Consider the following 13,110-nt stretch of genomic DNA (forward strand, 5'->3'; position numbering starts at 1 on the left):
ATTAATCTAGTCCCATTTACCAGCATTTGGCTCATATTTCTCTAAACCCTTCCTTTTCATATACCCATCTAGTTGTGTTTTCTTTATTGTTTCGTGGGATGTGTGTGCTGTTGGCAGGTCTGGCATTTCACAGGGCAGTTAAAGTCAACCACATTGCTGTGGACCTTGGAAAATTCTATTGTCCAGAGCAAGTAAAAGGACACCAGTAAACCAAATAGGATTTTATGATGGATTAACAATAGTTCCTTGATCACCATTACTTTTCCAGTTTTTTAACCTTTGAAGGAAATATTGATTTTTAGTTCCTCCACATGCTGTGGCTATGCTCAGAGGGCACAGTGCTTGGTCTCTGGATTACTAGTCTGGTGATATTACCACTACACCACTCTCTCTCCTAGGGACAGATGCCAACCTTGACACACTACCTTATTTAGGATAAAGAAATGCAACAGGGTCTAATGCAGCTGTGGGAGCTTCCCAATAGGGATGGTCATTTAGATCAGGACAGATGTTTGCTCACCAGGCCAATGGGGAGCGTGGTGATAACTTGGATTAAGGATGCCCTGTGTAATGACAGGCTGTTCCTTTACAGATGTAATTCTGTGCAACCTTCAGCAACACACACCAACCTGAGACTAACACTGATTGGATGGCATTATGAGGAAAGTTGGGACAGGCAAGGCTGGAGTTTAGAGGAATAAAAAGTGACTTGGGCTCTTGTGTCCCTGTCTCCTGAGTTCCACCTGCTCCAGAAACATGTCATACAGTGTCTGAACAAGCTAAAACCTAAATTAGATAGGTCATTGTTTAAAAAAATAAAGGGCTGCTTGAAGACAGAGATGAAGAGAATTTTTCTCTCAGAGTTGACAGCCTTTGGAATTTCATCCTCACAGGACAGTGCGGCATAAGTTTTGAAAAAGATTAAGGCAGAGGTAGATACCTTCTTGATAAGCAACGGCATCTTTTAAATTCACTCTTAGGATGTGAAAATCACTGTCTGGGTCACCATTTATTGCCTTCCTGTAATTGCTCTTAAAAAGATGGTATTATTTTGAACTTCTGCAGTCCATTTGGTGCAGGTACACCCAAGTGTTTGTGGAGGGAGTTCCAGGATTTTGACTCAGCGATACTGAAGGAACGGCAATATATTTCAAACCAGGATGGTGAGTGGCTTGGAAGGGAACTTGTAGGCAATGGTATTCAAATGTTTCTTTTTCCCTTGCCTTTCAAGATGTTAAATGGTGGGATTTCAAGTTGCTGTCTAGAGAGAGGTTATTGGGACGAGGTGGAAATATGGCATGGAGGGCACAATCGGAGCAGCCATGATCTTACAGAATGGTAGAGCAGGTTTGAAAGGTCAAGAGTCCTACTCCTGTTATTAATTGTATTGCTGTAACCCCCATTAATTGAAGTAGCAATGGACAGGTGCTTGGGTAAAAGTGTGTGGAAGCCTGTGATTGTCAGGAGGCTGAAAGGAAAGGAGTTTAAATTGACTAAGAATTAGGTAAGTTTCTCTTTCTTCCATCACGTTGATACTCACAGAGTGCTCAGGAAAGGAGGGGCATACTCCAGGATATAATCCAGATGAGCTCGAACATCAAACCGATCGATCATGTTGTTCGTATCACCCTGCCAGGGCATCCTTGAGAAATGACAACAGGGAACCATGAGCGAGATTGGCTGACCACTAGTGGCAACGTACAGGGAATGAATCAGCACCGACACCGGGAGTCCCCATGTGAATTATGGACACAAGCCTCCGAAGGAGGAATTGAGCCCACAACTTGTAATGCTACCCCTACAACAAGGCTGTTAGAAGTAATGTTAACAAATTCAGAAACGCTGGCCAGGCCATCATGGCCCAAGTCACTCGAGTGAATTAAAAGTATCTTTTAATTTTAGAAGAGCATAAAATCTGGTGTGCAAATCGAAATCCATGAAACAAAAGTTGAGATTTCAGTCAACAGGATAACGTAAAGATTTACTCAATCAACAGTAACGGAGGAGCTGCAACCAACAATGGAAGCCAGTCAAAGTTCACCTGTACTTTTGGGGAACAGAAGACAAAACTCGAGAGAAAGTGCACAACTGTTGGAAGCAGTCAGCGTGGGTGTCATACAATTCTCTAATAATGCCCCATAATTCTGTGAACTAAGCTGTCATTTCAGCAATGAAGCCTTCTTAGCACAGAAACTACAGAAGCTCGACAACGTGGCAATTCCATCCAAACCCTCAGTGTTCGATTTGTCAGTCTACTCCTGTTCTTACCTCTTCCTATAGTCACTGACAGATGACAGACCTCTAACATTGTGTCACCTCGCATGCTAAGGTACCAAGAAGGTAACAGCACCAAAGCACATCCCGGGAGCAGACAAAACACTGGACATTATTGGAAAAGGGAGGGAGTGGCAGCCATAGCTCAATGGGTAGCATGCTTGTCTTACGGTCAGAAGGCAGCACAAGGATTAAGACTGACACTCCAGGGCATTACTAGAGGAGTACTGCACTGTCAGAGATGCAAACGCCCCCAATGAGATGCTAAGTCCCCAGCTGTCATCATGAATGCATGGCACTCTGTCAAAAACAGCAGCTGGCATTCCAGTCAATCTTTATCTTGACTTTCAAAGTCAGAGCCTTTACAGCACAGAAAGCAGTCCATTGTCTCCATGGTGATCACTAAACATCCTTTATGCTAATCCCATTTTCCATCACTTGGCTTATAACCTTGTAGTCCTTGGTGTTTCAAGTGCTCATCTAAGTAGTTCTTGTATGTTGAGGGTTCCCAACTCCATAACTCTCCTAGGCAGTGACATCAATTTACCCATAATCCTCTGTGACAAAATCATGTTTCCTCTAAACCACCTGCTCCTTATTTTAAAAACATATCCTATGGTTACTGAGAGATTATTCAGAAATTTATCCTTTTCTGTTCCATCTACAACCCATCATAACTACATCCCAATGAGACCCTGCCCCAAGCCTGCTCTGCTCTCATAAAAACAACATCAGCCTATTAAACCTCTCTCTTTATAACAGAATGGCTCCAGACCAGGCACCATGCTGGTAAAGGCAAAAATGAGGACTGCAGATGCTGGAAATCAGAGTCTAGATTAGAGTGGTGCTGGAAAAGCACAGCAGGTCAGGCAGCATCTGAGGAGCAGGAAAATCAACGTTTTGGGCAAAAGCCCTTTAAATCTTTTCCAAGCCCCCTCTAGTGCAATCACGCCTTAGCAACAGTGATAAGGTCATTCAGCTCCTTGAGCCATTTAATTAGATTGTGGCTGATCTGTGACCTAACTACATATGCTTTAACTCATATCCCTCAATACCTTTCCTGAAAAAACAGATCTATCTCAGATTTTAAATTAACAACTGATCTAGCATCCATTATCATTGTGGAAGAGAGCTCCAAACCTCTCCCATCCATTATCATTGTGGAAGAGAGCTCCAAACCTCTCCCATCCATTATCATTGAGGAAGAGAGCTCCAAACCTCTCCCATCCATTATCATTTGTGGAAGAGAGCTCCAAACCTCTCCCATCCTTTGTGTGTACAAGAGCTTTCGAACATCTCTCCTGAACAGTCTGGCCCTAATTCTCAGACTATGCCCCCTAGTTCTAGAATCCCCATCCAGTAGAAACAGTTACCTTTATGCATTCTATATTTTCCTGTTAATACCATGAAAACTTCATCTATATTCAAGTAAACAAAAAGGCCTAATTTGTGTAATCTCTCCTCATAACCTAACCATTCTTGTAAACCTGCATTGTACTGTCTCCATAACCAATTAATTCCTGCTAAGGTGGAGTGCCCAGATCTGCTCTCAGTACTCCAAGTGGGATCTAACCAGAGTTTCGTATAGGTACAGTTTGTACTCTAGTCCTCTAAACATAAAGACCAGCATTTCATTAGCTTCTTGATTATTTTTTGCATCTATTTGCGACATTTTAAAGATCTGTGCACCTGAACCCCCCCCCCCCCCCCCCGCCAGTCACTTCGGGCATTCACTGTATTTAACTTCATACCATCTAGAAATGCAACATCACACACATTAGCTTCCTGCTGACTCCCAACCTAGTGTCTCAGCTGTGCCTTTGCAAACCCAAGTCAAACAAACTCAAGTGACTGGTTTACTAAGGAACCTCTCAAAGGTGAACCGCAACAAACAACTTTAATAGTTTCCATATAATTTTTAAACCATAAAACAAATGAAATAAACTGATGAACAATTCCTTTCGAAGGGAGTGCCATTGTATACACTCGAGCAAACATTTAAAAATTATTTAATTAGATGACAACCTCTTAAAGGAGAAGTCCCCTTTTAATACTCTTTAATAATCAATAATGAAATTAGCTAATATTCAGCCTCTTACTTTTCCAGGGGCTAAAATCTACTTTTATAATTAATCGATTTGCTTTGATGTCTCGTGTCACAGCTTGATGGATCATGACCTGGACCTTCTGGCTTAGAGGGCTGGTCGGTATAAAGACCTTTTAACATCGAGGAGCATTAACCACATTGAAACTCCATGAACCTGATCTGAATTTTTTTAGATTAGATTCCCTACGATGTGGAAACAGGCCCTTAGGCCCAACAACTCCATACCGACCCTCCAACTAATTTCCCTCTGACTAATGCACCTAACACTATGGGGCAATATAGCATGGCCAATTCACCTGACCTGCACATCTTTGTACTGTGGCAGGAAACCAGAGCACCCGGAAGAAACCCACGCAAACATAGGGAGAATGTGCAAACTCCACACAGTCACCCGATGGATTCTTCACATGTGGCCTATGTTTTGAGATACCACCAGTACTACATGGGATTTTTAGATATTAAAGTCATCAAGGTGTGTGAAGGGAAAGCAGGAATATGGCATTGTTATTCAGGATCCGCCACAATCATACCGAAGGTTGGAGCAGGCTCAAGGGCCGAATGGCCTACTCTTGCTCTTAGTTTCTATGTTTGACTTTCATCTTTTAATATCAACTGGATTCAGGCATGTTGTGGCAGTGCTCCAGGGCAGATAGGCCTTGAACCCAAAATCAGAGGTGAGGACACCACTACTGTGCCTCAAGATCCAAAGTCCATTTTAATTTAAAAAATTATTTTGTCTGAATGAGTTAGAACACACCACCATTACAGAAGGCCAAACCTTCTGGCCCAGAAATAGACATGACCCCTGTGCCACAAGAGCTGTGTTTAAGATACTTAATCGATTAGCAGCCTCCACTCGCATGCTCTTAACAAAACTGTTAACATTAACAGTTCAGATAAGGTATCACTTACATGTTGAGCGGACTCTCTGCTGCAAGAGCCACGGCAGAATCCAGGTGAATTTTACACGCTCGACCATGCACCTGCAGGAACTGCGCTGGATCTTTTTTCTGGAAATCAAAGATAGCAGAATGCCGCTTACATTGGGAAAAGAATTTTCAGATTCTCTGTTTAATATCAATTAACCCCAATGTTATACAGTCATACAGCACGTAAGCAGACCCTTCGGTCCAACTAGTCCACATTGACCACGTTCCCAAACTAAACTAACCCCTTTTGCTTGCATTTGGTCCATATCTCTCTAAGCCTTTTCTATCCATGTACTTGTCAAATGTCTTTTAAATGTTGCAAATGTACCTGCATCCACCACTTCCTCTGGCAGTACATTCCATATCTGAAAATGTGTTGCTGGAAAAGCGCAGGTCAGGCAGCATCCAAAGAGCAGGAGAATCGACGTTTCGGGCATGAGCCCTTCTTCAGGAATGCTCTTCAGCTCTGATCTCCAGCATCTGCAGTCCTCACTTTCTCCTCGAAGATTTTAACCTACTGCGAATCCTCTTGGAAGGATGCCTTCCTTGAAGAAGCTCTCTTCCTCCCTCTACAGGGATTTCAGTGAGTCCCTCTCTCACTGCACATTCCTGAAGAAGGGCTCATGCCCGATACATCGATTCTCCTGCTCTTTGGATGCTGCCTGACCTGCTGTGCTTTTCCAGCAACACATTTTCAGCTCTGATCTCCAGCATCTGCAGTCCTCACTTTCGCCTAGTACATTCCATCTTCTGTGGAAAAAAAGTTGCCTTCATGTCCTCTTTAAAACTTTCTCCTCACACCTTAAAAACAAGCGAAAATATCCTTGCTTTTGATCTTATCTATGCCCCTCGTGATTTTATAAACCTCTATAAGGTCACCCCTCAATATCTAAATTGGAACAATGGACGTTACAATATCATGGCACACTCACTATCTTCTCATAGTACTCCCTGCGTCGTTCAGCCCGTTTCTTGTAGTCCACCATCATCCCACGCAGTTTCCGCTCGTGTTTCCGAGCCTCGTGCCACATCCTGGATTCCTGACGTGATGTGACGTGACAAAACAGCAAATCTGAAGAGAAACATAAAGTGATTCCCAATGAACAGCCCAGCTTTCAACACCACGCTGCATTTAATTAGAGTCCAGAATGCACAACACAACTCAAGGCATTTTACGGATATGTCACCAGATTAAATGTGACACCAAGCCATAGCAAGGTGAGACACAGACAAGTAGATTAGGCCAAACTCTTGACCAAACAGTAAGATTATAAGGAATGCCATAAAAGAGAGAGTTAGAATGGCAGAGAGGATAAACACGGGGTGGGGAGTTTTGAAAATTAAGGATCAGGCTGGTGAAAGCATGCTGCTTATTAAAATTGGAGATATTTAAGAGCCCAGAATTGGACAAATATTGAGACTGTGGAAAGTTTCACAGATCAGGAGGGGTCATGTTCATGGAGAGCTCTGAAAACAAGGCAAAGAATATTAAAAGCAAGGCACTGCTGTATCAGGAGTCAATGTAGGTGAGCAAAACCTGGTGAGAAACAGCGTGTGGCTAGCAGACTGATATTTCCTTCTGTTGCTTATAAAGATTGACATCTGGAATGTGCCTAAAATAAAACACACATTGCATTTCTCCTATTCATTTCAAAGTACAGAGGATTAGCAATCAGGTTCAACACCAAGGAAAAGGTTATGACTGTGCTCTCCTTCACAGCATGGTACCCAGCCATAAATAACAAATTTGATCCCTGATGAGCCCTAAAACACTAACTCTGGAAGTATGCATAAATGTACGACATTTAATACATGGAAGATCATAGATGTACATGCTGGTAATCTCCCGAGAAATTGCTCAGTGACTCAGAACACGCTGGCCACCAGTTGAAACCAGTTCTTCAATGTTATTCCAATTTTGGGGATAATGAATGCAGGCCGAATCCTGACACTGAGGCTCATGGGACATAAGGAACTGCACAAACATCTGCCATCTGCATTTATCTCTGCTTTCCTTCTCTCTCAGGACATGGGGAAAGGTAATATTTCCTTATTAACTTGAAATTTTACAGGACGTGCTCTCTGTACAAGTGATTCCAGCATCTGCTGCCCTTTATTCCAATTGTTTATACATTTGAATGAGCAGTTTATTGGCCATTCCTAATTATCCTTGAGCTGAGTGGAATGGACAGTTAAGAGTCAAACGCATCACTGAGGATCTGGAGTCATGTGTAGGTCAGGATTGCAGATCACATTACACTGAAGAACATTAATGAACCAGATAGGTTTTTAGGACAACTGATGATAGTTTGACAGTCACTGTTACTGAGGTTAGCTTGTAACTCAAGATTTATTACTGACTGAATTTAAAATCGGTCTGCTTCTGTGCTGGATGTAAATCTATAGCCTGGGCCTATGGATTACAACTCTAGTGACATCAAAATCTCAAAAACAGACCGTTAACTGCAGATATATGATCACCAATAGAGGACCAAAGGCTGGACAGTTGTGCATTTGAAAATGCACTTAGTTTTATAATCTTGATTCAGATGCAAAAAAAAAAGTGATGTTGGAAGCTGGTATGGGTAGGAACCAAGGGCAGTAAATTAACTAAACCAGATGCCAGTGAATACATGTGGCTTTCACCAGGGTCAGATTTAAGGAGGACAGTGAATCCAAAGCAGGTAAAATGGAACAAGCCTGAGAAACTCCAAAGATGAGGACACCGCTCCTTCACCTTTGAACAACAACCCAAGGCACTTCATTGATAAACAAAGAAAACAGATGCTCTATCAGGGTTTGAGTTTTAAGGATCAAGGGTGCATCATAGCCTTTAGGGCCCTTCCAAGCCACATGACACTTTGAACATTTAACATTGTTCCACCATTGTTACTGAGTCAAAACCATGGGACACCTTCTTCAGGACATCAATTTCAGTATTTTGAGTAGAAAAGCAATATGCTACTCCAGCAGGTATTAAGGAAGGCATATGGAATTATGGCATTTATTGTTAAAGGAATAGAGTATAAAAGGAGGGCTGTATTGCTGCAACTGTACAAGGCATTAATGAGAGTTTTATTCCTGATGAAGGGCTTTTGCCCGAAACGTCAATTTCGCTGCACTTTAGATGCTGTCTGAACTGCTGTGCTCTTCCAGCACCACTAATCCATTAATGAGAGTGCACTCAATATTGGTCCACTTGCGGAGGGATAGTTGTATTGGAATTAGTTAAGAGGATGTTCACTAGTTGATTCCAGAGATGAGGTGTTTGTCTTATGAAGAGAGATTGAACAGTTTAGACTTATATTTCTGGAGTTTAGAAGAATGAAATAAGATCTAACTGAGGGTATTGACAGAGTAGATGTAGTCGAGAATGAAAGGTCATAATTTTAGGATAAGGGGTTAGCAGATTTAAAACAGAAGTGAAGAGAAATTATTTTTATTCCATTCATGGGATGAGGGCATTGCTGGCTTTTATTTTTTTTTTCCACACCACTGCCTAACCGCGGTAGTGCTTATTTTTTCCCCAGCACCGATGTTGTGTGTGTGCAGGTGTGAGACACTGTGAGAGACAAGGTGTACGAATCTTTATTCAAATTTCCACCACCAGGGGAATGCTGTATGATCAAGCAGAGAAGGGGAGGGCAGGGACTAAATCAAAATAGAGTTGGAGGGGGAAATAATGCACTCCACTCCCTGCGGTGCCCACCTCTCCCTGAACAACTCCAGGGTGTTGGTGGAGACTGCGTGCTCCTTCTCCAAGGACACCCGGGCTCTAACGTAACCGCGGAAGAGGGGCAGGCAGCCGGCCCTAACGACCCCCTCCACGGCCCGCTGCCTGGACCTGTTTATGGCCAGGCCCAGGAGCAGACCCACGAGGAGGTCTTCAGACCTGCCCTCCCCCCTCCGTACCGGGTGCCCGAAGATCAGGAGCGTGGGACTGAAGTACAACCAAAAGCAGAGGAGGAGGTTTTTAAGAAAATCAAAAAGGGAGTGCAAACGCCCACACCCAACATACACATGGTCCACGGACTCCACAGCACCACAGAACAAGCAGTTGGGCTGGGAGTCCGTGAACCACCGCAATCTGCGGTTGCAGGGGAACCGCTGCGTGCAGCACCCTCCACCCCAGATCCCCGAGAGAAAGGGGGAGGACTCCCACGTAGAGAGCCCTCCACTGGGGATCCCCACAGCCCAGTGGCAAATGGGCACGCCAAGGCATGTCCGGGTGGTGGATGAGGGAGAAGAGGTAGACAGTGTGCAGCAACAGTCGATACAGGGCACGCCGTTTTATGTCCTGAAAGGGAACAAAATTAAAATTCCGAAGGCGGCTCAGGTTGTGGGGCACAGGCTCCTGCGGGAAGTACAGGACCTTGGGGCCAATGTGAAATTCCGTCCAGCAGATGGCAATTTCCTTCCCTATACAGCATTAGTGAACCAGATGGGTTTTTCCAACAATCAACAATGGTTTCACGGTCATCAGCAGATTCTTAATCCCATAAATTTATTGATTTTCAACTTCCACCATCTGATCTGGCAAAATTCAAATCCAGGACCCCAGAACATTACCTGTGTGCCTGGATTAACATCCTCCCCAAAGGATTGTGATTCTGTGGAATTCACTACCCCAGAGTTCAGTGGACGCTGGCATACTGAGTAAATTTGAAGAGACAGACAGATGTTTAAATATCAATGGGTCAGAGGACTATGGAGAGCGGCAGAAAAGTGAAGTTGAGGGTGAGAAGAAGTCAACCATGCTAAAAATCAAGTGGCGAAGCAGGTTTGAGGGGCTGAATGGCCTCCTCCTGCTCTTAGTTCTCATGGAAGGTGGGGATGGACAATGAGCTTGGTTGAATTTATGGAAATACTCCAGTTCAGTGTCATTTTAAGAAGCTGAAGACACAGCAACAAAAAAAGGAATAAATACCATTCCAAACCTTTAACCTTTTGTGTGTCCTTATAAAAACAATACTCACTCACTTCTCTTGTACAAGAGGCGCTGAGCTGCTCTGCTTAAGAAGGTGGAAAGATAGGTAGTGGCATTCAACCTGGAGGGAGACAGAATTGATGTGTCAGATGTTAGGAGGGAATAAAAACTTTCATCTCCAGGACCTTTCACACAGAGGTCATCTTGTGGCATCTCTCCCCCCACCCATCGTTCCCCCTGCAATCTCATACCCTGCACCCTCTCATTCATCTTCATCCCACACACCCACCTACTCCTGGACCCTATCCCTCTCCTAACACACTCCTGCACCTCCCACCAAACCTTATCCTACACCACCTTCCCACACATACACCACTCCTGAATCCACCCACCCTCACTTTTAACCCTCTTCTACATCCCCTGCCCTTACCCCTCTCTCTCTGCTGCAACCTCACCAACTCACCCCCCTCTCAGCCATGACCGCCTCCAAAACTCACCCCCCTCTCATCCCCAACACAACAACCCGCCCCAACTCAAACACCAGGATCCTCCGCCAGCTCTGCCCCAAAACCCTCCCCCCCTTATCCCAGATTCCCCCAAGCCCCAATACCCCCCCACTACACCACCCTGATACCCCCACTACACCACCTCTGCCCCGATACCCCCACTACACCACCTCCGCCCCAATAACCCCCACACCCCCACCTCTGCCCCAATAACCCCCACACCCCCACCTCTGCCTCAATAACCCCCACTACACCCCCACCTCTGCCTCAATAACCCCCACTACACCCCCACCTCTGCCTCAATAACCCCCACTACACCCCCACCTCTGCCTCAATAACCCCCACAACACCCCCACCTCTGCCCCAATAACCCCCACACCCCCACCTCTGCCTCAATAACCCCCACACCCCCACCTCTGCCCCAATAACCCCCACACCCCCACTCCATCCCGATACCCCCCACATCCCCGATCTGCCCCAATACCCCCCACACATCCGCTCCGCCCCAATACCCCTACTCCATCTTGATATCCCCCACCTCTGCTCAGATACCCCCCACTCTACTCTGATACACCCCACCCCCACCCGATACGCCCCCACTCTTCCTATCCTCGCTAATAGCCCCCTCGATACCCCCCTCCTCCTCGATTCCCCTCTCTGCCCCAATACCCCTGCCTCCAACCTGTCCTGACCCCTCTGTCTCAACCCCCCCGACACCAAAATTGGAGTTGTAGTGGACAGCGAAGAGGGTTACCTCAGATTACAAAGGGATCTTGATCAGATGGGCCAATGGGCTGAGAAGTGGCAGATGGAGTTTAATTCAGATAAATGCGAGGTGCTGCATTTTGGGAAAGCAAATCTTAGCAGGACTTAAACACTTAATGGTAAGGTCCTGGGAGTGTTGCTGAACAAAGAGACCTTGGAGTGCAGGTTCATAGCTCCTTGAAAGTGGAGTTGCAGGTAGATAGGATAGTGAAGGCGGCATTTTGGTATGCTTTCCTTTATTTGTCAGAGTATTGAGTACAGCAGTTGGTAGCTCATGTTGCGGCTATACAGAACATTAGTTTGGCCACTGTTGGAATACTGTATGCAATTCTGGTCTCCTTCCTATTGGAAAGATGTTGTGAAACTTGAAAGGGTTCAGAAAAGATTTATAAGTATGTTGCCAGGGTTGGAGGATTTGAGCTACAGGGAGAGGCTGAACAGGCTGGGGCTGTTTTCCCTGGAGCGTCAGAGGTTCAGGGGTGACCTTATAGCAGTTTATAAAACGATGAGGGGAATGGATAGGATAAATAGACAATTTTTTTTCCCTGGGGTGGGGGAGTCCAGAAGTCAGGGGGCATAGGTTTAGGGTGAAAGAGAAAAGATATAAAATAGACGGAAGAGGCAACTTTTTTACTCAGAGGGTGGTACGTGTATGAAAAGAGCTGCCAGAAGATGTGGTGGAGGCTGGTACAATGGCAACATTTAAAAGGCATGTGGATGGATATATGAATAGGAAGGGTTTGGAGGGATATGGGCTGGGTGCTGGCAGGTGGGACTAGATTAGTTTAGAATATATGGTTGACATGGACGAGATGGACCACAGGGTCTGTTTCCATGCTGTACATCTTTATGACTCAAATCCCCCACCCCACCCTGACTCCCCCATCCCCCCAAACTCACCCCCCCTCCCCAACCACCCCATGACCCCCCAATTCACCCCCACCCCAACCGCCCCCATGACCCCCTGATTCACCCCCTGTCCCAACCACCCCTGTGACCTCCCCAACCAGACTCACCTCCAATCCCCCAACTCACCCCCACCCCATACCCCCAACTCACTCACGACTTACTACCCCACCCCACATCCAATCCCAGACTCACCCCCACCGCATAATCGCGACTCAACCCCCCGACCTCCCCCGACTCACCCCCCCTCCCCCGACTCACCCCCACCCCCCTCCAACTCACCCCCCCCCAACTCACCCCCCCAACTCACATACCCCTATCCCCCTCTTCCTATCCGCATCTTACCCCATAACCCCCTTCCTCCCAACATACCCCTATTCCTCCTCCAATGTACCCCTACCCCCCAACCTGCTCCCCGTCCCCAACTTTACCCACCCCTCCCCCCCCGTACCCCAATTATGTCCCCCTCCCCCATCGCATTCTTTCCCCGCCGCCCCTCCCCCCACCGTACCCCTTGCCCGACACCACCGATCCATTCCCAATTCCCCGTCAGCCTCAGGCCTCACTCTCCGTGTTGCTCTCGCCCCTTGTCGGTGAGGTGCCTCTCCTTCCAGTCCCACCCCCACCCCCCAGCAGCGTTTACCTTGAGTGAAGCGCTACCAACACTCCGCCATCTTTTCTCTTCTCCTCTCCTCC

The 13,110-nt window shown here is 46.0% G+C and overlaps 1 protein-coding gene across 3 annotated transcripts in view; it reads right to left on the reverse strand.

Annotated features, from left to right (window-relative positions):
• Positions 1-13,110, reverse strand: part of clasrp (CLK4-associating serine/arginine rich protein) — a 64,162-nt gene extending 51,052 nt beyond the window's left edge. For 2 of the 3 annotated variants that reach the window (XR_009647378.1, XM_060855912.1), the window contains exons 1-4: positions 10,287-10,364; positions 6,243-6,382; positions 5,294-5,391; positions 1,541-1,642 (exon numbers count right to left, since the gene is read on the reverse strand). Coding sequence is in view for 2 of the 3 variants with exons in the window: in XM_060855912.1 (XP_060711895.1) it covers positions 1,541-1,642; positions 5,294-5,391; positions 6,243-6,341 (299 nt within the window). In the remaining variant the exon portion in view is untranslated. Of the gene's footprint in view, positions 1-1,540; positions 1,643-5,293; positions 5,392-6,242; positions 6,383-10,286; positions 10,365-13,057 lie in introns of those variants that run through there. The other variant, XM_060855913.1, reaches the window with a different exon arrangement.

The sequence above is a fragment of the Hemiscyllium ocellatum genome, chromosome 47, assembly GCF_020745735.1.
Source record: "Hemiscyllium ocellatum isolate sHemOce1 chromosome 47, sHemOce1.pat.X.cur, whole genome shotgun sequence".
Taxonomy (NCBI): Eukaryota; Metazoa; Chordata; class Chondrichthyes; order Orectolobiformes; family Hemiscylliidae; genus Hemiscyllium; species Hemiscyllium ocellatum.